The sequence below is a fragment of the Chinchilla lanigera genome, unplaced genomic scaffold (assembly GCF_000276665.1).
Source record: "Chinchilla lanigera isolate Chin_1 unplaced genomic scaffold, ChiLan1.0 scaffold00113, whole genome shotgun sequence".
Classification (NCBI taxonomy): domain Eukaryota; kingdom Metazoa; phylum Chordata; class Mammalia; order Rodentia; family Chinchillidae; genus Chinchilla; species Chinchilla lanigera.
In genome coordinates this window covers 4,258,609-4,284,908 of record NW_004955514.1, presented here as the reverse complement: position 1 = coordinate 4,284,908, position 26,300 = coordinate 4,258,609, and the positions used below count along the sequence as shown (strand labels likewise).

Below are 26,300 nucleotides of genomic sequence, written 5' to 3'. Positions count from 1 at the left end.
CTCAAAATGGCTACTGTCTCTCCACATACCAGATCTGCATGCTGCACAGGAAAAGGGCAGTGGCATAGTCTTACACCCCATCAAGTCTTTGGGCTAACGTTAGAGGCAGAGGCTCCCAGCACTCTCCCTAACGTTGCACCTTACTGGCCCCCGCCGGGTCATATCGCCAAAACCCCACCGCCCTCGACCCGGTCCAGGCCGGTAGTGTTCAGAAGAGGGGCCCCTGGGCAGGGGAGGAGGCACCAAGTTGGCCTGTGACCTTCTGGCTGTCTTTCTGACCCTTCTCCTCAGCGGACTCTGGTGGAGACTGCGGCGGACAGCGTCTACGTGACCCGTGCCAGTGTAAGCCGCCTGGCGCAGGCGCACTACCAGCGGCTCAGGAGGGCAGCGCAGGACCACACGGAGCGGACCCTGCAACAGCTCGAGACACTGCACGGTGCGTCCCAGCCAGGGCTGCAGGGGCACTGAGCGCCGCATAGTGCGATAGGGTTTATTTAAGTGCAGTGCGAGGACAAGGACAGGACATGGGGTGAGTCAGGTGAGGCCAAGGTCTCCCCGGGGGTGATTGATGCAGTCTCTGAGCTTCCTGGTGGCCAAAGAGATAAAATCACTGCAGGCAGCCCTAGGAGAATAGGCCAGTGGCCCCGCGAGGTTTCCCAGACCCTGAGAATCACCTCCCATGGGCTGCCATAAGGGCCCCTGGGTGATGGGATGTTTGGTGTCCCCTGTCCCAGGAGTGACACGCAGGTAAGGGCACACAGAAGCCAGCTTGAAGCCCACTGTTCACACCTCCCTCCCTGCACGGGAGCTTCAGGACTGGCCAGAGTCCCTGGGGCTTCCCTTGCAGCCCAAGAACTGGTGCTGACCCCTCCCTATAAGGGGGGCAGGAGGGGTCCAGCGAGCCCTGTGTGGCTGCTGCTTCTCCCAGCTGCCACCTGCCTCCCTGGCCCTGGGGATCCCATGAAACCTGGCCCGCTGGCGCTTCCTCTTCCTTCTCCTCCATCCTCCCCACCTGAGGGCAGAGAATTCCTGCCCCCAGCTCAGCCCAGCCAGGGAGCTCCGTGAGTCCTGGCTCCAGCAGCACCAGCTGGGCACCTCAGAGCCAGGAAGTGTGGCTCCCTCCACCGGTGTCCCCAGAACTGGTGACTGGGCCTGGGATATTCCTCGGAGCCTTAGCAGGGGCAGGTGGTCTTCAGCCTGCATCCGCAGCAGGACAGCTGGGCATAGAGGGGGCGCGATGACAATGGTCAGTCTGGCCGATGGGTGTGCACCCAGCCTGTCCTGGGTAGTGCTGCAAAAGCCATACGTTTTCTGAGCAGCTGAGCCTATAAAACAAGAAAGAGCTCTGGCATGGAGGGGGTTGGTTAGTTTCAGCCCAGCCCCAGCTGGAGCGACCTCCTCCCTGAGCTATGGCTGCCACGCTGCTGTGAGGCCCCTTGTGTGCCAGCTGCCTCCGTTGCTTCTTCCTCCAGAGCCCTGGCCCGTGGCTGGAGCCATGGCAGTTGGCACCCTGTGCCCTTCCTATGGCAGGTGCACTCCATTCTGGGAACAGCTGTTCCCCTGGGGTGCTAGACAGAGGCCATGTGCCAAGCCCACCGCGGACTGTCCTGTCTTTGATGACCTGTCCAGGTGAGAGGGTCGACAGCTACAAGCTACAGAAAAAGCAAGAACTCGGTGAGCCCTCGTCCGGGAGCCAGGCAGCAGGCAGTGCTCCCCAGGAAGTCCCCCAGAGGTGAGGCCTCACTGCAAGCTGTGGGGGTCCCCGCAGGGCTCTCTGCCCCACCCTGTCCTGTGCTTCTCCCCTGCATTTGGGCAGGCGACCTTGCCTGCATCTGCTCCTCCCAGGGGCCTGTCCACTCCGCCCCGTGCACAGCGCCTGGGGCAAACACAGGGCTACTCGGGTGGCGCTGGCTCCTCTGAGGGCTCCAGGGGCTCAGGTACATCTGAGGGTCACAGTTCCTGAGCTCAGCCGGGCCCTTCTGACGTGGGGAGAGGACACAGAGTGACCCGGGGCTTGGGCGGTGCTGACCACCTCTGTCCTTTGGCCAGGCTGCTGTCCCAGCAGAGGAGGCTCTGGGCCCAGTTCACGGTGCACCAGCGGCTCCGCCTGGACGCACAGAGGCAGAAGGCTGGGGCCCTGGACCAGCTGGAGGCCCAGCTGGAGGCCCAGCTGCAGGTAGGCCACGTCGGGGACCGGTTGCGGTGTAAAGAGGAGCAGAAGCAGCAGAGCCTGCAGGAGCCACTGGGAGGGACCCCGAGACCCTGCTGCCAACCCCCGGCCTCTGCGCGCCCGTCTTCCTGTGGCCTCTGTGACCTGCTCAGTCCCATCTGCGGGGCCGCAGCGGGTGTCGGGGCTGCAGCCCGGCCTGTGGTGGCAGCTGCTCATCCAGCCCAGCTGAGGCGGTGGGGATGGACGTGTCCCGCTGTGCTGACCGCCACCACTTGCACCTTCGGGCCTGCTGGCGGCGACAGAGGTGGCACTTTATGTGGTCCCACAGGAAGCTCAGCTCTTGGGATAGAAAGTCCCATTCGTGAGCGAGTGGGGCCCAGGGATATAGCTCAGCGGCACAGTGCCTGCCTGGCAAGCGCGAGGGCCTGAGTTTGAACAAGACAAGAAAGAAAATCACGAGAGACTATGAGACGCGGCTGCAATGTCGAGTCCCCACCATAAAGGTCCTCCAGAAGGAAGCGTGTGACAGAGACTGGGCCTTTCCATGTCACCCGGACGGGGTGGCCTCAGTCACAGTGACCACGACAAGAACGTGGTGAACAGCTGTTTACCGGGCTCCATCACAGACAGTCGCTGACCCCGACTACCTGCCCTCCACACGGAGGGGCCCTTGCTACTGTTACCCCAGCAACGGGGAAACCGAGGCCCTCCGAAGTGAGCCGACGGGCCCGGGGCACACAGCTCGCACCCTGTGGACCCTGGGTCTGTCCGCTTGCATCCTGGTGCGGGGGGAAGCAGTGAGACCCTGCTCCACCGCAGCCCGGGCCCTGTCCACGCTTGGGCAGAGGCAGGCAGGAGCAGATGCAGCCCCCGCTGCGCTGTCCACCCTCTCTGGGAAGAATCCTCTTCCACACCGGGGACCGTTCCCTCCCCACACGCGGTCAGGCTCTGCCCCGCTGGAAGGCACTGTGGAGGGGCGGCCAGCTGACGCTCTCTGTTTGCCTGGCAGGAGGCCCAGCAGACCTTCGTCACTGAGCTGGCGGCGCTGACCCGAGTGCCCCTTGCGGACCACAAGCCGATCTCTGGTAAGCTCCGGCAGCCGGGTGAGTCACGTGCCCGGTGGACGGGGAGGTCCGGGCTCTGGTCACAGAAGGTCCACGAGCACTTGGCTGTGCGGGGTGAGGTGGGGCGGTACTGCCGTCCGGAGTCACACAGCCGCGCCTTCAATGCCTGTCTTCTGCAGAGAAGTCACTGAGGACCAAAAGGAAGAAGCCCCCGCCCCAGGAGAGAGGGGACCCGGGGTTGCCCAATGATGACCACTCTGCCTCTGGATCGCCCAGGTACCAGCGGTCCCCGCTTGTCACCTGGGCACTCCCTGAGCCGCACCTCCCTGAGCGAGCAGGAAGGGCAGGAAGGTGGCCAGTTCTTTGAAGGCGTTTGTGCACGGTGACCAAGCTGAGGTGCGGCCAGGAGGTGCCTGGTTTTCAGCCCATCCGGCTGGGGGAGGGGGATCCCCCCACACCCTGCTGCTAAGATACCACCGGGTTGCGCGGGTGGCTGAGCCCTAGCACCTGCATGAGGTCCTTGTTTCCTGGCCTCTGAAGCTCCCCGCTCCCCCCAGAGGGAGGCCAGGATTTATCTGCTGGCAATCTCGCGAAGGTCCCTTGGCCACCAGTCACTGCTGCTCCTCTCTGTCCCACCAGGGGTGTCTGAGTTCAGACAGAACGGCTGTGGGGGTCTCCCCAGCTGCCTCTCCCATCCCCCATTTTAAACAGCAAAAGGCTGAGTCAGCAAGAAGGCGATGCAGGCGATGGTGACAGCTCTAGGAAGATGCTAAAGAAAAGAAGCAATCTGTAGCTCCAGATGAGGTCGGACCTGAGGCACACAGCATGTCCCCGCCCAGCCACGCGCCAAGTGGCCTGACCGCAGGAGGCCCGTGGTGAGGGGACTGGGCACGGATGTGAAGGTGCCCTGGAAAGTGTGAATGGGACAACGGTCCCAGGGCGGGAACATTCGGGAGCTGCTGCTGGGAAGGGTTTGAGCCCTGCTTCTCCTGTCTGTGGGACCTGGCGTGCTCCCTCCTGGTCGCCCCCTTTCTCCAGAGGGTCCCCCTTCTGTCCCTGGCCTCTGTCCCCGCCGCACCCTGCTGTGGAACCTGCCTGTCCGAGCTGCGGTCCTGTCCCGGCCCTGTCCCAGCGCAGCGCCCTCTGTCGACCACCCTGTGGGGTCTTGGCCTCCCTGGCACCTCCTGGATCCGAGGCCACCGTCCCTGCCACCTCCATCCCCGACTCTGCCCGCTCCCCACCCTGCGCCCTGGCCATGGGCCACCCGGTCTCCCCATTAGGAGCAAGGCCTGGCGTGGTGCTTTCTGTGCTTTACTCAGCCAGCGCTGAGACCTGGGCACCCAGCAGGTGTCTGAGTCCCAGTATTAACAACTCCGGCCTACACCCTGGGATCCTGGGCCGAAGGCCCGTCCTGCTCCCCTGGGGCTACGGAGCCCCAGATTCTTGTCCCCTGCAGCAGGGCTCCTCTTTGGGGTCCTCGAGGACATGGACAGAGGCCATGTCCAGCCGTCCGGCTCTGGTGGAGTCGCGGAGTCCTTGTCCCCTGTGGAGAAGGGTCCCTCTGTCACCCCGCAGGTGGCGAGGACACCTAATGGTGCCCAGGCCAGCCACACTTGCGCCCCCACCTGGGAGGCCCAACCATGCCCCGGGCCACATCCCAGACAGGAAAGGGCCCCTTCAGTGACATCCGGGCCCCACAGCCTGGCAGCGTGGACACTGGCGAGAGGACTTCTTGCTTGGGGCATGAAGGCAGCTTGTGCAGACGGGGCACTCACGTCAGACCCAGTGGAAGCGGAGCCCAGAGGTCGTGGGGCATTGGTGCTGTGATGCCCGATGTGGGGACCCTGGCTGCAGCTCTGGGGGCACAAAGCTGCTCAGAGGGAGCTTCCGTGAGGACGCCTCCGTGGTGACAGTGTCCCCGCGCCCCGGTGACAGAGGGACTTCGCTTTAAATCAGCACACAGGGTGCTGTCCTTTCCCCTGCGAGGCCGCCCCAAGCCTGGCCCCCCTGGGTCCGCCTGTGATCCTCCCCACACACCCCTGCTCACTCCCGAATAAACGCAGGTAGCTTCAGAACTGCCTCATCACCTCATGTTCGCGGCATATGACTGCTTCCCGCGTGGGGATTCGGGACATGCGCACGCGCATCCGAATCTGTTTCAGCCCTTCCCTCTGCCCTCCCTCCGTCCGCCTCACGGCAGTAGGTCCTCCTCCATTTCCTGTCTTCCGCCTTGTATTTTGCTCTTTATTCGTACTCTGCATCTCTCACACGGGAGAAACTTAAGCTTCTGTGTCTGATTTATTTCACTGAACATCATGGTCTCGAGGTGCATCTGCTTTCCTACGAATGACTCAAATGTTTCCTTCTTTATAGCAGAGTAGTACTCCGTTGCGTACAGATACCACCTTTTCTTGTCCATTTGTCTGTGGATGGACATACAGGGTGTTTCCAAGGTGTAGCTGTTGTGCATTGTGCCGCCATGAACACGGGCGTGCATGGATCGCTGTAATGTGACGCCTCTAACTCCTCTGGGAAGATACTTACACTCCCACTGGCAGTGCCGCCTCGCCAGCATTTATTATTTGATTTCTTGGTGCTGGCCGTTTTTTCTGAGGTGAGATGGAATCTTGGTGTTGTTTCAACTTGCGTTTCTCTAATAGCCAGTGATGGCATTTTTCACGTGTTCTCCATTTGTACTTCTTCTAGGAAGTGTCTACGCATTTCAGCTGCCCAGTTTGGGTTGGGTCCTTTATTTTGGGGGGGTGTTAGTGATTTGGCTTCTTTATGTATTCTAGGTATGAGTCCTCTGTCTGAGGGACAGCTGGCAAACATTTTCCCATTCTGGGTCTGTCTCTTCACTCTGTTGGTGGTTTCCCTTGCTGTGAGAAGCTTCTTATTTTCATGGACCCCACTTGCTGGCTCGACGTTGTTTCTTGTGCAGCTGGGGTTCTGTGCAGAAAGTCCCTGGCCACACCTGTGACTTCAAGAGTTTTACCTGGATCTTACGTGAAGTTAAATCTGCGTATTCTGAGAGCCGCTCCTTCCGTGTTTAGTCCAGTGAGGACAGCACCCCCACCTGCAACAGAGACCCCAGCTGTGACCCCCAGCAGTGTCCCGGCACCTCCCGGAGTCCGCGGGGGCGTCAGTCACGGGTCCAGCGGAGGCCAGGCTGGGATATTTCCATGCTCCCAGGTATATCCTGAACATACCGGACAGCGAGGCTTAAGTCCGTGACTGGAGGAGCCCATCGCGGAGATTTTCCGAACTACTTGTAGGTTTCAGTTCCCAGAACCTGAATTAGCCTCTGCTAGCCGGAAAGAGCCGCTCCTTGCGGAGCAGCAGTCACTCTCCGGTGTGAGCAAGTCCGACCGCATCCTTAAAACCTCTAGTTCAAGTTCCAGGTGGCGTTTCCAGCGTTGGCCAACAGTGCCCTCTGGTGGCTCTCTGTAGCACTGCCGCCATCTGCGGAGTCTGAAAAGCTGAATTGTGCAAAATTCTCAGGACCGTTTGGGTGGAGATTGTCACATGGGTCCTCTGCACTAGGCGTCTGAGCAGGTGGCGCCTGTGTGCAGATGCCTGCTGTGGTAGCAGGACTGCGGCAAGTGCAAACCCCGCCACCTCTGCAGCACCAGGGTCAGCCGCCCCCTGAGATGAGACGGTGTGAATGCGCTCCTTCAAGGACCACAAGGCGGGGCACAAACGCTCCCCCTCCTGCCCAGCCTACTGCACAGCCCGCTTCTAAGCGCCTCCTCCTTAGCCCAGGGGAATTTGCCCTGCGCTGCTAGACCCTGGCCCGCGCTGGCCTCCCACCTGCACGCTGGGACTTCAACCCCGGGACCGCGGCAGGAAACGCCGGGAAGGAAGGGAGGGCCGCCTCGCGCTCGGAGCCGCTTCCTGGGCCTGGACCCGGTAACAGAATTGCCCGGATCAAAAAGCACGCAGCTGTGTGCGGGACACAGCATGTTCAGCAGTGTCCCGGCGAGTGGCCCCGAGGCGGAGTCACAGATGCAGCGAAGGGCGGGCGCCCATTGTGGCTCCGCCCCCCGTTCTTACGGGGATGTGAGTTATCACGGCGATGGACGAGTGGGGTTGCAAGTGGGTGTCCAGTTTGCTGTGAAGCGGGAGCTACGGAGGTTATGATGCTCTGGACGTGAAGGTAGGGTGTCCAGAGCCCCTGACCCATCTGAGGGGCTCTCACCCGCGACCAGTAGGTAACCCCCGCGTCACCAGGACCCAGTGACCTGCAGTGCTGCCCAGCAGGGTGAGGTTGAAACCCTCAGCCTGGAAGAACCAAGAGTCCGGCTCAGGTTTTGATGGCTCTCCCAGCAGGTCCCCAAGTGATCCCTGGACCCCCACATCCTGGAACGGGCCACCAGCAAGCGAGCGCCTTCTCTGTGAAGCCAGCTGGCCCCTGTCCTTTCAGGCAGGGCTTCTGGAGGTCTGCTTTGTAGAAAAGAGAAGCTGCGATTTGCTAGGGGCCTCTTGGGCTTGGAATCCTCTCTTCTTGCTCTTTTGCCCTTCGAATCAGTTGATTGGAGAGAAACGTCAGGAAACGCCGCTGTAATGCACGTAGTCCTTCCGCCGGGACCGGAGTGATGGAGAGCACTGCGTGGGCGTTTCTGGGCAGAGCGACCGCGCTCCTCCACACAGGCAAACCCCAGCCGCAGCAAGAGCCGGTCTGGATGCTTCGTGTGTTCGCAGCTGGCTGGCTCCGTGTGCGTGGCCGGAAGCCGGCTCTGGTGAGAATACTCACCCCTCGGAGGTAACAGACACTGCCCTGAAGGGCTCTGCACCCCACGGGGGCTGGTGGGGCACCACAGCTGCTTAGCGCTGTGGGCTGCTGTCAGCCGAAGGCCGCGCAGTGTGCTCACCTTGTCGACAGCCAAGGCCTCACTGCAAATGCCTCGGGGAGAGGAGTGGTCTTTCCCATCCATCTAAGGTGTGGGTCCATCAGCTGCCACGAGAGTCCGCCGAACCTCCAGCCTCACCTTTCACGGTGCACCAAGGTCACCGCAAGATGGCCGAGTCCTACGGGAGGAAACTAAAAATTCAGGAAGAAATCCTAGCAAGACACCCACAGGCTGAGCCTGGAGCCAGGGCGAGGGGGCTCTGGGCCAGGGGCTGAGGTGGCAGGGGTGGAGGAGAGAAGAAACCGCCTTCCCTGAAGCTTTCTCAAAATCTCTCCCGCACTTCCCACAATCTCAGGAGATGGAACAAAATCATGTGCCTGGGCCACTTAGTGACCTAGTGAGACCTTGTCTTAAAAATAAAGAATTAAAAAGGAAGGGGGATGTAGCTCAGGGTGAAGGGCCCAGGCTCCATCCCCAGTACTGTCAAGAAAAAGGTGGAGTTATTGCAGCTCAGCTGCAAGACTGCTCTGTCCCACCAGGCTGCCGTCCCCTGCAGCTGTGTCCTACGGAGCTTCTGGCCTTGGTTCCTGGTGTCCCCGGCTGGGCCGCAGCTGCCTAACTCATCAGCTGTCCTAGGAGATGGATGTTAGGACCACTTCCGCCTCACAGGGGTAAGGAGGCGCAATCCCGCAGGAAAGGGTCACCTGCTACTGGCTTGCCTCTCTGGACATTTCCTGGGTCGCCCTTTAATGGTTCAAATGCCCCCCAAACGTCACAACCGGCTGTTCTTCCTGCCCACCCTCCTGCCTCAGCTCCCAGCCTTGTTTCAAGAAATCTCCAGCGGACCCAAGGCAATAATGAATCTTTGACCTCAATGCACCTTGGGGTCTTAACAGGCTGAGGGGCCTGAGGAGGCAGCTAAACCATCCCTCGCACCCCTCCTACAACAGCAGAGCCTGGTGACTATGGGCCTTGCTCCAAACTCTCTGAGTCCCAGGCTCAAATCCCAGTTCTGAGCCTTTCACTGCATGATCTTAGATGAGCTCTTGGCCAGGTTGTGTGACTCAGTGTCCTCGTCTGTACAACCGGGGCTGTGGTTTGAGTGGCCCCGTGGGGAGATGGGAACTGGACCAACCATGATGTTTAGAGGTGGAGCCTTTGGGGGTGATCAGGACCAGATGAGGTCATCAGGGTGGGGCCCATGACCAGTCCTGATGGCTTTATAAGTGGACAGAGACCAGGGGAAACACCCATGTATAACACGCGCTTCCCAGCCCTGGCCACCTGGGGACTGCCAGGCCAGCCATCACCAGGGACACCTCATGGACTGCACCTCTAGAACCTTGAGCCAAGTACATCTCTTTTCTTTATGAAGTGGCCTTCCTCAGTTCATTATAGGAAAGAAAAACAGACTCCTGCACAGGAATGATAATATCCCCACACAGAGACTCTGGCTTACAGCAAACACAAGCAGCCGTCAGCCTGTGTCTTCCTCCTCGTCTTCACCACTGCTCAACCTGGAGCACGTGCACCTCTGCCCAACTTGCTGCTTCTCAGAGTGCGTGAAGCGTGATCAAAATATACACTGAATGCTTAATGTTAAAAACTTATTACAGTAAGAGACACATTGCCATGAGTCCCCCTCTATCTCTCCCCCAGGATTTAAACACACTTATCCCATTGTTCTTGCCTCTTTCTGTAGTAGTTCTGGAAGTCCTCCATCGTATCTTTACAAGGTATGATAAAAAAATATGGTATATGCTGCTCCCAAGGGCCATCCAACAGAAAGTCAGGCTCAGAAAACATGATGCCATGTCCTCATCTACCCTCTTCCCTGGATCTGCACCACATGACGTCTGGCTCTCTCCCAAAGTAAAAATAACTGTGAAAGGCAAATGTTTTGAGTAGAGTCAGGCCATTGAGGCAGCCAGGACAGCACAGCTAATGACACCCAGGAAAGAGGACGCTAGAACTGCTGCAGAAAGAGGCAAGGACCGTGGGGTAAGTCTGTTTCAAATGAAAGGGAACATTACGGGGAGCAATGTGTCTTTTACTGAAAACAATAAACATTCACCGTATTTCCCATCACACCTCACAGGTATGGCTCATGGGAGTTGAGTGAAGAAATCAGCCTAAGTCAGTTTCCAGGTGCAGGTGGATGACACAGCCAAGAGGAGTTAAGGAAAGGCTGAGGAGGAGGGACTACACCACGACCTACACCCGTTCCGGCTTTTCTTCCATGGGCTTTAGCCCAGGGGCTCAGCCTTTCAAAGTCAGCTGGTTCTCCTCCCTCCCTCCTCGGGCTCCGCAGCTGAGTCCTGGGGATGCGACCCCCACTGCTGGTTTATCACAGGGCTGGGAACTGCAGAGCATTTAAGCCATCCCAAGGGAAAACCCCAGTCTGTCCCAGCCATGGCCATAAGGCCTGTAATCCCAGCACTTTGGGAGGCTGACTCGGGAGGATTCCAAGTTTGAGCCTAGCCTAGACATGTCAAAATAAAAAACAAAATAAGGGCTGGGGACATAGCTCAGTGTGAAGTCCCTGGGCTTTAGGTTTGAGTCACTTGTAGGAAAATGGATTCACCTTGAAACCATAATGCTAAGTAAAACGAAGGAGACGCAGGTTAAATGTTACAGGGTTTCTCCTGTCCGAGAGACCCAAAGAATAAATAATTTCACGATCGGAATAAAGACAGGCAGAGCTCAACCCTGTGGCGATGGGAAATGCAGGGTGGTGGCAGGTGGGAGGTGGGAGGGAAGGGACCGAGATGCGCGATGAACCTGCACCGGTTCCCCACAAGGGACGCGTTTCTTACCATGTGTACTGCAAACTACTGCACACTGCTAAAGAATAACAAGAGACAAGGCAAAGCCCCAGCCGGGTCAGCGGGCAGTTCATTTTCTTTATTTTTTTTTCACAAGCTTTGAATTCAGAAATAAGGGCCACAACAAGTCGTTCTTAAGTAAAAATGGGGGTGATTACAAAGGAAAACTGTACAAAACGTTAAAAATCTGACTGTCCCGTCCACCTCCTCAGAGGGGACAGGGCAGGGCACCCTGGGGCAGCTGTCACCCCACCGTCCTCAGCCTGAATAGGGATGGGCGTCCCCCGTGAACCTGGCCCGGCCAGAAGCCCAGAGCTGGCTGGACGGACACACAGAGCGGAAAGACATCGCGGCGAGGCGGGGCGTCACAGAGACAGGAGTCAGACACAGGACGGGGGTGGTGCTTCTTCGAGACCAAGTGGAAGGGGTCCTCTGCCTTTCTGAGAATTCACAGATCCCGGTGGGATGGGGGGGCGGTTTCTGTCTGGGGCAGATCAGGGCGGGGGCATCCAGGAAACAGCTTCGGGTCTGAGTCTGGGCATCGGCCCCGCGGGCTTGAGCCTCCGCGTGGTGTCTACGGCCGTCCTCGCGGCCGTGGCCGCACTCACAGACTCGCACACAGAGCTTAGAACATGCATCAAACTATCCTAGGTCACTACGGGTGCAAAGGAACCGCCACTCACAGGGTCATGGAGCCACAGTGGGGGACAGTACAAGACGATGCTAAAACCTGCGGCTCACGAGGGAGGGGAATGGAAGCCACGCTCCGAGGCAGACTCGGCCTGAGCTCACAGCGGTGGGCAAGGGTTTCCAAGCAAACACACCACACTAGTACCACTTCTTCCTAAACCAAAAGAGAAAGGACACCATTCAGTTCCCCCCATCGGTACCAACTAAAACTGTGGGTTTCGAAGACAGGGACGGGAAGAGGGACAGACTGTGTTCCCAGAATCCTTCGCTCTATCCCATCTGCTCCTCTGCGGTCAACCGAGGCTGGTGATGTTGGAGCGGCCACCAGGGGGCGCCACGATGCGGTGGCCGGTGCGCCTGGGGTTGTTGTCGTCTATCTGAGCACCTGGGGGAGACAGAGAGACAGTCAGGGCTGGGTGAGACGCACGCGGGGACAGGGGACACCGGCTGGCTTCGCGCACACGGCGCCGCCCACACTGTGGCTCAGCTCAGCACACGGCCGTCCGAGCCCACTGCTCTGTTCTCTGTCCCCTCAGTTCCTGGGTCACCCCAGAAGGTAACATTCTGGAGACGGGTCAGCAAACCCTCCCTGAGCGCCTCCAGTGTGCAGCCCCTGGGCCTTGACATAACCTCAGAGCCACATAAACACGGGGTTTTGTTCAGGCACATGGGTTCAGCACCGCAGCCTGGCATTTTGACGCAATTTGGGGGGGGGGCCCTCAGCTTCCTCTTAAAAAATAGCATCACCCCACTGTGCACACAGGGCGGTTGTGGGGGTGTTGCAATCAAAGATGGTAAGGGCGCTTTGCAGACCACGAAAGACTGAGGCTCACGCCTCATAGGGGCAGGGCACACATGTCCCCACGTGTGCCTAAAGCTGTCCCACACCAAGGCCAGAGTCCGCACGTGGCCCCAGGGACCCCCGCGGGCGCCCACCTGACAGGCTGAAGTTGGACTGGTGCAGGTTCCGGATGGGCGGAGGCTGGTGCTTGGAAGGCGAGGACTTGGCGGAAGGGGCGGGGGTTGCATATTTGGGCGTGGCGGGCACCTCGTACACAGGACCGTCGTACATGCCCCGGGAGACCCCGTGCAGTCCGGAGACCTGCAGAGGGGTGGACAGGTGGCTGAGCCGGGGTGTGCATCTGTGTGCCTTCTGCACACTCACACAGCGGGGGGAGGGAGGGGATGCAGGGGAGAAGTCACCGACACACACTGCAATGAGCACACAGTCCCGTCCCATTCACGCGCACCCCACACTTCACACACGCACCTCACACTCCACACACACACGTGCTAACACGAGCCACACGTGCACACACGGACACATGCACGTGTACACACATGCACACACACTGATACACTCATAAGTGTACAGACGTGCTTAGACACACACAGCTCCACGCAAGAGGACCCCAAATCCTCCTACCAGAAGCCACGGCTCTTCCCACCCTCCCCGGCAGAGTCCCACCGCAGCCCCTGAGGCTGGTCCTCCTCCAGGCCCCAGCAGAGCTCGGTGCGCCAGGGTCCGGGCACAGTTGGACGGGGCGATGACTCCAGAAAGAGGGTAGGAAAGGGAGGGGAGGCGGAGAGCCGGTGGACAGCGAGCAGGGCGGGGTGCGCGGATGAGAACTGCTCTGCAGGGCAGCAGCCGGCCACCCGGAGCTGCTGCAAGCTGGGAGATGCATTCGGGGCCAGCTGCCTCAGACGGAGCCACAGGCCTGCGCCAGGCCTCTGAGAACAGCGTCCAGGTGCCTGTTTGGGGCCCACGGGGGCCGGTGCCAGCAGGTGACCGTGTCCTGACCCCAGCCCTGACTGTCCCTCTCCCCTCTACAGCAGGCAGGCACAGGCTCAGTCCCTCCTGCTCCCTGGCCGGGCCTCTCGCTACCAGCTCCCTTCCTCCCGCCTTCTGGGCCAACACCCCAGGGCCGCACCCCGCCCTGGGCAGCCAGAGCCAGGTGCAGTGTAGGCTCTGCCCCACCTGGCCCGGCCTCTCCCCTGCCCCCAGCCATGGGAGGGGATGCAGGGGCCTTCCTCCCACACCGGAGGACCTGGCTGAGGGCAGGCATCTGTTCTTCCAGACGCCACTCTCATCCAGACCTCGTTGGTGACCGACTTGGAGGGGTTTCCCACCCCCTCCCACCCTCGGGCTCTTCTCTACACATCTCCCTCCTGACGCGCAGCGTCTGTGTGATATGGCGTCTCTGACCTGCGCCACCCCGGTGGGGGACATAGACAGGCAGAAGACAGCAGTGGGGGCTGGGGTCGGGGCAAGGTGCCTGGACCTTCCTGTCTGCATTGGGAATGGCACACATGAGCACCACAGATCCTCACACACACAGATCCTGCACAACACACACGCACACACACAGCTGGTCTTTCTGGCACACAACACGGGCTGGCCCAGTGGGAAGCTGGTTGGCATGGGGATGGGAGGACGTCCCCACCTCAGAGCTGCAGCAGATGGGACAGAGCCCGTTTGGTGTCTCCTCTGGGCCTCCTAGGCCAGGGCTGAGCTGGAGCCACCGGCCAGATGTAGAAAGGGGGCACACATGGCCGTGACGCTTGTCACACTGCACAGGACAGACCCTGATGCCCGGACACAGGCCGTGGCTCTGACGCGCCATCCACAAACCTTGTTGCGGATTTTGACGCGCTGGTAGAGGTGCTCAGGGAAGGGCTTCCGAGGAATGAAGCGACCCATGCCCTTGCTGACGTTGATGTTGCCATCTTCGAAGACGATCTTGCCCTGGCTGATGACCACCATCGGGGAGCCGTGGCACTCCATGCCCTCAAAGATGTTGTACTCTACCGCCTGCCACCCAAGCACAAGAAAGCGTCACTCGCCTGTGACTCCCGAGGTTTCCCTCTGCATGAACTGTGTCACTCATGCGGGTGATTTTGCACATCAGGGTTTCCCAAGGTCATTATCCCTGTCCTAAAGCATCCTCTTCGGGGCTGTGTAGTGTTTCTCAGTCTACAATGTGCATAACCAGGGCTGGGGAGTTAGCTCAGTAGCACAGAGCCTGCCCAGCAAGTGTGAGTTCATGAGTTCGGTTCCCGGTGCCGGGGGGGAAAAAAAAAACACAATGTGCATAACCAACACCCCCTGCCAAGCACTTAGGTTGCTGGTGGTTCTATGGAATCAAATTAGTATTGTTCTGGGGCATTAAGAATGTCAGTGGTGACAAGCAGTATGGCAGCTTTGACTATAATGGACATTCCTGGGTAAAATAACCAGAGGTTACTTTGTAGCCAATAGCCCAACAGCCCAACCTCTGCTCATGACTTCTAAGTGTTGTGCCTTGCTCCCCTTTAAAGTTATCATTCTTAACAGGTTGACTTTCTTCTTGCTTCTGTACTTACTCTTTGATCCCTTTTGGATCTTCCTATGATAGAGTAAGGGAGAGGTCGATCCTGACCAGGTGCTCTAAAGCGACTGGTTGATAGCTCTATTCTCCTAATTGTAGCTCCCTCCTTGAAGGTAGCCCACATCTGACACGTAGTTGGCCTAATTGGCTCTCTGCTCCGCTGGCCCACACCAAACAGCTGGGTTTACTGTGGCTTTGTAATCCGTCTCAGTAACTTGGACGACTCATGCTTCCTCTTTACTGCTTTCCTCTTTGTTCAGAAATCTTTCAATTATTCCCACATTTGCCATCAAGAACTGTTTTTCCAGTTAAAAAATCACAATCTGTTGACTCTCAGATGACTTCAAATGTATAGATTACATTAGAAAGGAGTGATGCATTCCCTATAAGTCTTTTCAGTGTTAAAGTCCTTGCATTTACCTAAGTGTTGAGTTTTTATTGCTGTTAGAAATAGAAGCTTGGGGGCTGAGAATTTAGCTTAGCGGCACAGCGCCTGCCTGGCAAGCACAAGGTCGTGAGTTTGGTTCCCGGTACCAGAAAAAAAACAAAAGAAATAAAAGAAATAGAAGCTTGGTTTCCATTCCATTTTCCAAGGTGGTCTTTAATTAAAAGAAATGCTATTGACTCACTGTACTGATTTATACTCAGCCGAGAGATTCTCTTATAGTTTTTGGCAGTTTTAGGTGTGTACATTGGGTTTTTGGGCAAACTACATCTGTAAACAGCTGCTAACACCGCACCCCACTCTGCAATGGCGGCAGCGGCCCCAGAAACCAGGCTCACAGGGCTCTGCATTCCGAGCACCTGCTAATCAGGTCCTTCCTGAGCCCCGAGTGGTCCTGCCACGCAGTACTGTGCAACTCTGCCTTGGTACTGTGTGGACCACGCCTGCTGGAGGAGGTGCAGAGCCGGTCACGTGCTCACCGCTGAAAGTGAGCCCCGGCTTTCCACACACCCACCCAGCTCCTGCGGCTCTGTACCGAGGGGGCACCGACACGCTGCATTTCTGAGGAGATCAGGCGCCTTCGGGGTGGTACAGCCGTAGACCACACTGCATTTCTAAACTGGGGGCTCTCAGGAGGCTGGGGTTATAGCACTCGTAAATGTCACGCTCTGTGTTTCACAACTGCACAGAATTTTACAGCTTAATGACTTCCTCTCTTAAAGGTAGAATGAGATCAAACACTCTTGCCTAGTCCATGTGCAAACCCAATGCCTGGTTCCCTCCCGCGGGTGATCGCTGTGATGGATTCTTCTCTGTCCTTTAAAGTTGCCCATCAGCGATGGTTGCAGGAGCAGAAAGCAGAACAGCCATGCAGTGGAAACAGTTCAGCCAGATAGGAATGAAAGGCCAATCCCTGCCACAGCCCGGGTGATGGGCTAAAACATTACGCTAAAGGAAAAACAACCAGCCATAAAAGGTCACATACGTAAGAGTCCAATTATAGGAAACACCCAGGGTCAGCAAATCCATAGATCAACGGAACAGAATAGAAGATGCAGAAATAACTCCAAACACACTCAGCCTCCTGATCTTCAGCAAAGGGGCCAAACACCCTCACTGGAAGAAAGATAGCCTCTTTAATAAATGGTGCTCGTAGCTGGGCGTGGTGGCCCATGCCTGTAATCCCAGCACTCGGGAGGCTGAGGCAGGAGGATCATTGTGACTTCGAGGCCAGCCTGGCAGCCTGAGCTACAAAGTGAGCTCAAACCCAGGCTGAACTGCATAGTAAGACCCATGTCAAAAAAAAAAAAAAAAATGCTAGTAAAGCTAGATTTCCCCATGCCAAAGACAAAAATTCGACCCATGTCTCTCATCATGCACTAAACTAAAATCAAAATGGATCAAAGATCTAAATATCAAAAGAAACACTAAATCTGCTGGAAGATAAGCTAGTAGAACTCTTGACATAGGTGTAGGCAAAGATTTTATGAACAAAACACTGATCACAAGGCAAATATCAATAAATAGGATCTCAGCTTATTAAAAAGGTTTTGCACAATAAAAAAAAAAAATCAACAGAATGAAGAAACAACCCACTGAGTGGGAAAAAAACTTTTGCCAGCTGTTCCTTACACAAAGGACTAATATCTAGAGTATATAAAGGACTAAAAAAAAAATCAGACCCCAAATTTAAAGACCCAACCCAAAAACGGGCATCTGAGATGAATACAAGCTTCGCAGATAAAGAAACACAAACAGCAAATAAATACATGAACAAAGGTTCAGCATCACTGGTCATTTGAAAATCTCAGCAAATTTTTAAAATGCTGAGATTCCACCTTATTCTAGAAAGAATGGTTCTTATTAAGAAATCAAACGACAAAACTGGCAGGGCTGTGGGGGAAAAGGAACCCTTCTCCACTGCTGGTGGGAGTGTAGACTGGTGCAACCACTGTGGAAATCAGTGCGGAGATGCCTCAAAAAACTAAAACTAGAGGTTTCATGTGACCCAGGTATTCCCCTTCTTAGTATCTTCCTGAAAGAATTAAAAGCTTCACACATCATACCACAGTGATATATGCACAACCGTGTTTACAATGGCACAGTTTGTCATAGCTGAATCTTAGAAACAGCCCAAATGCCTATCAACTGATGAACAGATCGAGATGTGTTTTTTTTTTAATACAGCGGAGTACCTCCTACTCAGCCATAATAAGGATAAACTTGGGACACTGATAGGTAAATGGATGCACCTTGAGCCCATACTCTTAAGTGACATAAATTGGACACACATGAATAAATACCACATCGTTTCTCTGGTGTGAGAAACCGAAAGTGTACATAAGGACCAGAATGTATATGAGATGTTATAAAATAGGACAAAAATGCTCAACCGGGAAGGGAAAATAGGGAGAGGGAGGGAGAAAGGAAGGGGGAAAAAGGAAAGAAAAGAAGGAGAAATGGAAACAGCTTTTGTAAATGAGGAGGGGAAGAGGGACTGAAGGGAGGATAAGAGAATGGGGGAAAAGAAGAACAACTGAGGTAAGTCATGCACAAGGACAAAGGCCCTATGATGAAAGTGATCATTATGCAGATTTAAAATGTACCAATAAACCTAAGAAATAAAAAATAAGGGAGGGAGAGACAGAGACAGACAGAAACAGGGACAGAGACAGAGAATGGACAAATTATCAAAACAGTTAAACAAAAGAGTCATGAGTTTAGGTATTTATAATTAGATGATAAAATTATAAAATAAAAATGTAATTACCATAAAAGTCAAGATTTCATAACCAGATTCTCCTTGGCCAGGACGGTGGAGGCTGCAAAAATGTTCACTTTATAAAAATTAATTTGGCTGTACCCTGTTTGATGTAATTTTCTGAAGGTTGCTATATTTAAAAATAAAGTCTTTCCCTCAAAAAAAAAAAGGGGGGGTGGCGAGCTGGGGATTTAGCTCAGTGGCACAGCACCTGCCTGGCAAGCGCAACATCGTGAGTTCGATTCCTGGTACCGGAAGAAAAACAAAAACAAAAAAAAAAAAAAGGAAAGAAAGTAGGTCAGATGCTGCCAGGGGCTGGGAGGGTTGGGGGACAACTGCTAAGGAGGGCAGGGTTTCTTAGGGGGGCAGTGAAAACATGGGGGAATTAGTGATTGTACAACTTTCAGAACACACCAAAATCACTTCAGTTTCAATGACTGAATGGCCAGCATGTGAGTTATATCCCAGTTTTAAAAGTTAAAAAACCAGCTTATGTAGCACTGGGAAACAACCAAGTTATCAACTGTGGTATGAAAGAAGCTCTGACCTTGTTACAGAAGAGTTTAAACAATAATCACTGTTCAACTATCATAAAGAAATTTTTAACTTAAATACAATGGCTGATCAAAAAATACAGTGTGTATTTAAATTGAAAATATTATTTCCACAAGAGACACAGAGCCATGAAGCCCCCTCAAAGTCCTCCCCCTACTACAAACACACCCATCCCACCGTTCATGCTGCTGTCTGAAGCAGTTCTGGAGTCCTCTTCCCTGAGGGTCTTGATGGGGTGGGCACTGCTGCCCTGCGCCATCCCGCAGAAAGGCAGGCTTGTAAAAAGAACACTGCGCCCTCATCCACCTTACTCACTGGGTCTGGCACTGTGTGACTTCCAGCTCTTTCTCAAAGTCAAAATGGCCATGAAGGGTAAATGTTTTAAATCGATTCAGGACATCCAGATAGACATGAGCACACAACTAAAGACCCTCAAGAAAGAGGACTTCCAGAGCTGCTGCAGAAAGTGGCCAGGACCATGGGATAAGTGTGTGCAGAGCAAGGGGAAGTATTCTGAGGCAGATTCATGGCAGTGTGTATTTTACTGTAATAGAATATCTCAGATTTAAACATGCACTGTATTTTTTGATCGCACCTCTGTAAGACAAGCCTTTGGTCCTGCATTTCTCCCTCCATGTTCTGGAAATCATTACTCCCCAGCAGTGTGTGAGTGCCCCTGCCTGGGGAGAAAGAGTGGGACAGATGAAATCCTCTGGCCAACTGTCCCATGGGCTCCTGAACTGTCCTTTTCCATATGGAAAAAATTCAGACCTGGTCTGGCACACAGAGGGAGAGGCCACTTCCCCGAGTTGGCCTGACTGGAAAACAGAGACCTCCCGGGTGGCTTCCATAGGTGTGCGACAGAGATATGGGTCAAACTGTGGGGTGACCTTCTTTGGAAACAGGGTCACTGCAGATATGACTCTTTAGGAGAGGCCTCCCTGGAGCAGAGTGGCTCTGAATCCAGTGACTGCAGGTTTTATAAGAAGATGACAGGCACAAGGAGAAGCCCTGTGGGGACAGAGACAGATGCAGGAGTGACACATCTAGAAGCTCAGGAACAAGGAGGACTGTGGTGACAGCACAAGCCAAGGAAAGCACGGGGACCAGGTCCCACACAGAACCTCTGGAGGGACGTGCTTCAGCCACCTCCTTGAGTCTGGATCTGTGACCTCAGAACCACGACAGAGGACACTGCTATTGTTCAGACTTCCCAGTTCATGCCACTTCATTAGAGCAGCTGAGGGAGACCAACACACCTCTTCTCTCTGCGTCCATCCTGTCACGGATTAATAACCAGGCAGCTGAATTAGAGCAAGGATTCCATGAGATGTGAGGATTCGGAGAGAGGACCCAGGCATGTAGGGTGCTGAGCAGGAGTGTCCACCAAATGGTACGGATCCCAGCAACAGCTGGAGTTGCACGAGCCTGGCCTGAACCCTGACCACGCATTGGAATAGTATGAGAACACGGCCCTGTGTGCCCAGCTCAGCTGCTGCCCTTTGGGTGCTTGCCTGTGCCCTGGGGAAGCTGACTTGGACCTGTGGGCTCCTCTCTAGACTAGAACCAGACCGCATCTCCCAGAGATGTAGGGTGCAGAAGGCCGGAGGTGTCACCAGGAAGTGCTGTGTACATTCAAATGGCCCTGGCCATGGACCATGCACCACTACCAAGACCCCTACAGCCCCGTGAAGTTTCTTGGAGCCAAGCGGGGCCTCGGGCCATGCTCATGAGCCAAGGCGAGTGTTTCCTCATGAGACTCCCTGTTCCTGGTGCCCTGGCCCCATCCATGCAGTTGCACCCCTCCCCACTACAGGAGTCGGGGGTACTGTGCACTTTCACAATGAGACCACACACTGTGCATGCCCCGCTTCCAGCCTGGGCCCTTTAACAGACTCCAGGGAGCAGGGAATAGACAGCGGCCTCCTGTCCCCACAGAGGGGGCACTACAGGAAGCCCTCAGGTGTCTTATGCCATCTCTGTACCCTCTGTAGACTCACTGGATGGGCAGAAATCAACGGCAAGTGAGACACAAAGGAGAGGTAACCCAGTCACAGGTCTGGGTGCCTGCAGAATACAGAGCAGTGCACCTGTCATGGTTTCTATCTAGATAAACCCCAAGAACCTCTAGATGACCTCATTGCTCATAGTCAGGGCTTTGGAAGGTGATGGATAAGGGGCTCATAGCTGACTGCCGTTAAGAGGCAGGGCCTGTGGGAAGAGGCGGTCCCAGGGGCGGGGCCTGGAGGGGTTTGTCTACCTCCAGGCTCCTCCCTTCTCTCAGCTTCCTGTCACCCATGCTGTGAGCAGCTCTCCTCCGCCAGGCCCCTGTGCCCTGCATCTTGCCAACTATGGAATGAAACAGGAATCAAACTCCACCTGTCCTTCCTCAAGTTGTGGGTGTGGGGTACTGTGTCCCAGTGATGGAAAGGTGACTAAGGCAGCACCCCGCCCCTCTGCCTGGAGGCAGAGGTCACACTAGCAAGGCAGAGGTTTCTGATGACGAGATCAGACGTCTTCAAGCTCGAAGGTGCCACTGGAGAAAGAGTTTTGGCCCTAATGCTTCCCTCCCCTGAGCCAGCAGCTTGTGTCGTCATGAGCTGTGAGGTGAGAATGCATGTGTGAGGATACGCACAAGATCCTAGCAACAACCACTGTGGAACTCAGTACATAGAGTCTCCAGACAACTAGAACTAGAAACTCCATTCCACTCAACTACCACCCTTCTGGGTATCTTCCTGAAAGTGTTAAAGACATTGTGTTATAGTGATCCACACATGCTCGTGTTTATAGCAGCACAACTTAGAAGTGCTTAATCTTAGAAGTGACCTGTATGCCCATCAACAGAAAAACAGATCAACAGACACAGTGGGGCCCTACTCTGCCCCATAGAAGGATGAACTTGAGTCATTTGTAGGAGGACAGATGGGCCTTGAGACCATAATGTCAAGAAAAATAAACCAGACACATGAGCTGACATTGTGTAATTCCTCTTATGTGAGAAACCCGGAGTACAAATAAAAGAATGAAAGAAAAGATGGATAACAGGAAACAGGGAGATGGATCTTTTGCTAACGGGAAAGGGATCAAGACATGGAGGGAGGGGGCAAGAGGAGAAGGAGACATAAAAAGAGTTAACCTTTGGGGCTGGGGATTTAGCTCAGCGGCAAAAGCACCTGCCTTGCAAGCGCAAGGTCATGAGTTCGGTTCCTGGTACCAGAGAAAAACCAAAAACCAAAAAAAAAAAAAAAAAGAGTTAACCTTTCAGCTAATTGGTCCATATTTGGGATACCCATAACCACAGGCTATAAAGAAATGTACTCTCTTCAAACACATTCTTGGTCCTTGGATTTCTAGGGGGCCTACAAGAATGTCATGCAAAACTTCAAAACATATCAATCCTCAGCACAAGAAGGTTAAGATGTGTTACATGCATGTCCCGGCTGTCCACAAGAAATGTGATAGCCACATCCTGCAGACACATACTCATAGAAGCAAAGATCCTAGCAGCGGCGAGGTGAGGCTGCTTCACGCCCCCCTCTGGATCTCTCCAGCTGTCACCCTGGACAGCAGATCCGGAAAGTTCCTCAGCCACTTTTAACGGAAGCTTCTGAGAGGACTGCAGAGGAAGAACCCTCCGTCCACACTGGCGGGGCCCGGCCGTGCCAGCACTCACCGACTTGTGGCTCTTGGCGGTGATGGTCTTCACCTTGTCAGGGTCCCAGATGACCACGTCAGCGTCGGAGCCCACAGCAATCCGCCCTTTCCTCGGGTACAGGTTGAAGATCTTGGCTGCATTGGTGCTGGTAACAGCCACAAACTGGTTCTCGTCCATCTTGCCCGTAGCCTAAAGGCAAGTGGTGTCCGTGAGAAGGGGTTCGGGCACAGACCTGAGCCCAGCAGCGGGGTCCCGCAGGGGGAGCGGCGCCCTCTGCCACAGCTGGAAAGGCGCCACCCGCTAGGGCACCCATCAGGGATGTCATGGCCTGCGGAGGTCTGGGGACAGCTGCGCAAGGGCCACGTGACAGCCTGTCAGTGTCACAGTAAATAAAAATCTCCAGGCTGAGGTTAGGGACCACGGAGCCGCCGGGCACTCTGTCACAGCGGGATTCTCTCAGCTCAGGGATGCCCCCACCCCAACTCCAGGCACACAGGTGCGAAACATTCTCACCCTCTGCACACAAGGACAATGGCGACACCTGGGAGTGCAAGGACCCTGCACTCCTCCTGAGGCACACAGCCCCTGAGACAGAAGCAGGAGGACCTAGGCTGCCCACAGGGAGCGGCGGGACCTTACCACCGCCTTGTCCCACACCACGGTCATCCGCTCCTCTATGCCGTTGACGCCCTCGGGGATCAGGGTGAAGTTGTCCTTGCCCACCGCCTTCTGGGCAGTGCTGTAGGGACAGTGGCCGCTGCCTGTCACCTGCAGGTCCCCACTGGTGACAAAAGACAAGATTCGGTTCAGCCCTGAGCCCACTTTGAAGGTCAAACCCCGATCTCAGGTATCAGAGCAGGATGTGCAACCCCAAACCCCCGGAGGCTTGGGCGAGACGGTAGGTGTGGAATGGTTTTATTTTTGGTTTTAAATTTAATTTTTTTCTATTTTTCCCTTGTTTTGTTTTTTCAATACTGATGTTTGAATCCAAGGTCTTTGCACTGAACTGAACACCTAAACTTTTTAAACTTATTTTTTACTTTTATTTTCAGATAGGGACTCAGTAAGCTGCTAAACTGCCCAGGGTAGGCTCAAATTTGCCATCTTCCTGCCTCAGCCTCCTAGCATGCCGGGATTGCTGGTACACAATACCACCCCCAGTTTGGATAATACATTTCACGCTGCAAATTTTATCTCAATTTTTTTGTTGCTCAGGATGTAGCTCAGCACAAAAATGCTGAGTTCAATTCCCAGTCCCTCCTTTTTTTATTTTTTATTTTGAGAATGGGTCTTGCTAAATTGCCCAGGCAAGACTCAAACTTGCACTCCTCCTGCCTCAGCCTACCAGAGTGCTGGGGTTACAGACCTGGGACACCACACCTGGTTCACCTCATTTTTAGAAAACAAAAAAGCTTTATGATAGCCAATAATTCAATGAACAAGTGGGTAAATCCATCAGTGAGTAAGACCAAAGCCCTGCACACACCCGTGTATCTCAGAAGTCAGGGACATCCCATTTACGCTCTGCCTCATGCTCCTGTGTGTCACAGCCACACGTGCTGACATCTGTCTTCCTAACCTGAGCTGCCAGCTAAGGGCAGCTGCTGCTTTTGTCCTGGGCTCACAGGGCAAAGCACTGTTCCATGGCGACAGTAAAGTGACCCAAGTTCCCAGGTTTGCCGTTTGTCCCCCGGCACTCTCAGGAGGGGAGCTGACAGTGGCCGCAGCCCTGTAAGTGCAGGCTGAAGCCGTGCTCCCTGCAGAGCCCAGGACATACACAGGACACTGAGGTCATGGGGACACGCCCAGAAGCCACACGCAGGCATGCGTCCAGCCACAAGCCATGTATACTTCCGGTGTGACGTAAGGCAACGGGGAGGCGGCTCGTAAAGGAGAAAGACGAGGTCCACACTCCTAGTGGGCGCTCATGAGAGGGCTGGGGACTTCAGATGATGGACAGAAGTGAGGGGATGTTACCACTGGCTGAGAACAAGTGCTGGGGTGGAGACAGAACAGAGGACCAGGAAGCGCTGGGTTGGCCCGGCCGGGAGCGCTGGGTCAGGCGTTCCAGACCAGGTGGTCAGCAAAAGCCACCTGTGCATGGACCTGGCAGCAAAGACTGGCAGGCAGCCAAGGGCACAGCATCCGGGGAACTCAGAGTGCAGGCAGGGCAGCGGTGAGTGCAAAGGCCCTGGGGTTTAGGGTTAGCAGGAGCCCAGTGGGCGTGGTGAGGGAACCAGGTAAAGGGGGCCAGGTGAGGGGACTGGGACAGGTGAAGCCAGTGGGGATGAACCCCCCATCATGCAAGCCTCCCGGACGTCACCGTGACAGAAGTCGCTGGAGGCCTCCTCACAGGGCAGCTGGGCCCACTCCAGGCCTGAGCCTGTCTGGGAGCTGGGGGACCAGGCTGTGACGCGGGGGAGCACAAGGATACAGAAAGGCTGTGGGGGGCAAGGCTGAAGGCGGCTGGAGCCGGGGCAGCTCCAGGAATGTGGTCCAGCCCCGGACCAGGGCCCTGAGCCCCCCACCGGGCCTCGGCAGCAGACGCTGAGTAAACCCTCGGGTTTGCAGGGAGTCAAGGTTTCTGCACATCCAGGGCCAGGATGGCACCTGGGGACACACCTGGCTCCTCCTGCCCTGGCCTGTGCTCACATGCAGGAAAACTGCGTATCCCAGAGGGCCCCGGTCCACCTCCTCCAGGAAGCCTTCCCCGCCCTCCCGCTCAGCCACCCCACATGGCCTTGCCACGGCCAGCGGTCCCCTCACACCAGCTCGCAGGAGGCGCAGGGCGGGAGGGGCAGCGCTTCTCCTGCACACTCACACCCCAGCAGCTCAGCAAGCAACAGCGGCCCCTCCTTGACTCCCAAGTGACCAGCCTTCTCTTGTCTGTTTGTTTGTTTTACAGCACTGGGCACTAAACCCAGGGCCTCTGCACTGAGCTATATTCCGTTTCCTTTTTTATTTCTTCTGATGAGACAGTCTTAAAGTACTAAATTGTGCACGCTGAGCTTGAACTTGCAATCCTCCTGCCTCAGCCTCCCTGCACGGAGTGCAGTCCTGCTAGAGTCCAGAGCCCCAGCCTCCTCCCCGACATGTGTAGCCCAGCTCGTGGGCCCAGCCGTGCATGCTGCACCCGCATCCCCCGGGCCCCGGCCCCCGCCCCAGCTCCACACCCCTGTGACTCTCACCAGGCCAGCAGCGAAGTCAAGTAGTCAGGTGTGGTGGGGTCCGGGCTCAGGGGTGGGGACGTCACAAACGCTGCCGCCTTGGCCCAGTTCTTGCTCCAGTAGTGGGTGCCATCTGTGCCCAGGCTGGCAGCAATGGGCTCGCCAAAAACAAGGGGCCCTGGGGAGGGCGGACACAAACAAGCGGGTCACACACAGAGCGACGCGGAGCAGTCACAGGCACAGAAAGAGGGGCGCGGAGGCTGAGCAGCCAGCCGTCCCTCACGGGCAGCACCGTGACCTTGGCTGTGAGCACCCAGCTCTGCACGTCCCCAGCACCCTGGGGAGCACCCGGCGGCCACCGCAGCCGAGCCTCTGGGAACCCTGAGGTCGCAGTGATAACCGCAGCGTCGGCACATTATGAGCACTGCCTTCGTCCACAGATTTGCAAACCGAGCCCGGTCCTAGCTTCGCCTGCACCAGGCAGTAGCGGCCCCAGGGCCCCCAGTGGGTACCAACGCCTCACACACGTGGCCCGCAGCCCCGTGGGTCTTCCCAGCCCCTGCTGTGCTGCCAGAGCAGCCGTGGCCTTCAGCAGCCCAGCTCTGCTCACAAGCACGTGACAGGGAGCAGCGCCACCAAGAAACTAACTTCACACTCGGTTAACTCTGATTTAAGTAAAAGTCCATCTACGGGGTAATGGCCACTGTGCTGTGCAGAAGAACCTACGTGCTTAACCCCCAACTGCTG

General features: G+C 55.8%; 2 protein-coding genes across 4 annotated transcripts in view; one reads left to right on the top strand and one right to left on the bottom strand.

Annotated features, from left to right (window-relative positions):
- Evc (Ellis van Creveld protein) overlaps nucleotides 1-5,306 on the top strand; it is a 51,295-nt gene extending 45,989 nt beyond the window's left edge. The window contains exons 16-21 of one of the 3 annotated variants that reach the window (XM_013506840.1): nucleotides 295-436; nucleotides 1,630-1,732; nucleotides 2,050-2,176; nucleotides 3,180-3,255; nucleotides 3,414-3,510; nucleotides 3,946-5,306. In XM_013506840.1, coding sequence (XP_013362294.1) covers nucleotides 295-436; nucleotides 1,630-1,732; nucleotides 2,050-2,176; nucleotides 3,180-3,255; nucleotides 3,414-3,510; nucleotides 3,946-4,027 — 627 coding nt within the window. In that variant the 3' untranslated portion in view covers nucleotides 4,028-5,306. Of the gene's footprint in view, nucleotides 1-291; nucleotides 437-1,629; nucleotides 1,733-2,049; nucleotides 2,177-3,179; nucleotides 3,256-3,413; nucleotides 3,511-3,873 lie in introns of all 3 variants that reach the window. The other 2 variants (XM_013506839.1, XM_013506841.1) reach the window with 2 other exon arrangements.
- Nucleotides 5,307-10,961: 5,655 nt separating this feature from the next.
- The window catches only part of Crmp1 (collapsin response mediator protein 1), a 57,373-nt gene continuing 42,034 nt past the window's right edge, over nucleotides 10,962-26,300 (bottom strand). The window contains exons 9-14 of the mRNA XM_005408820.2: nucleotides 25,575-25,731; nucleotides 23,026-23,167; nucleotides 22,405-22,575; nucleotides 14,232-14,411; nucleotides 12,536-12,701; nucleotides 10,962-11,984 (exon numbers count right to left, since the gene is read on the bottom strand). Coding sequence (XP_005408877.1) covers nucleotides 11,893-11,984; nucleotides 12,536-12,701; nucleotides 14,232-14,411; nucleotides 22,405-22,575; nucleotides 23,026-23,167; nucleotides 25,575-25,731 — 908 coding nt within the window. The 3' untranslated portion in view covers nucleotides 10,962-11,892. The remainder of the gene's footprint in view (nucleotides 11,985-12,535; nucleotides 12,702-14,231; nucleotides 14,412-22,404; nucleotides 22,576-23,025; nucleotides 23,168-25,574; nucleotides 25,732-26,300) is intronic.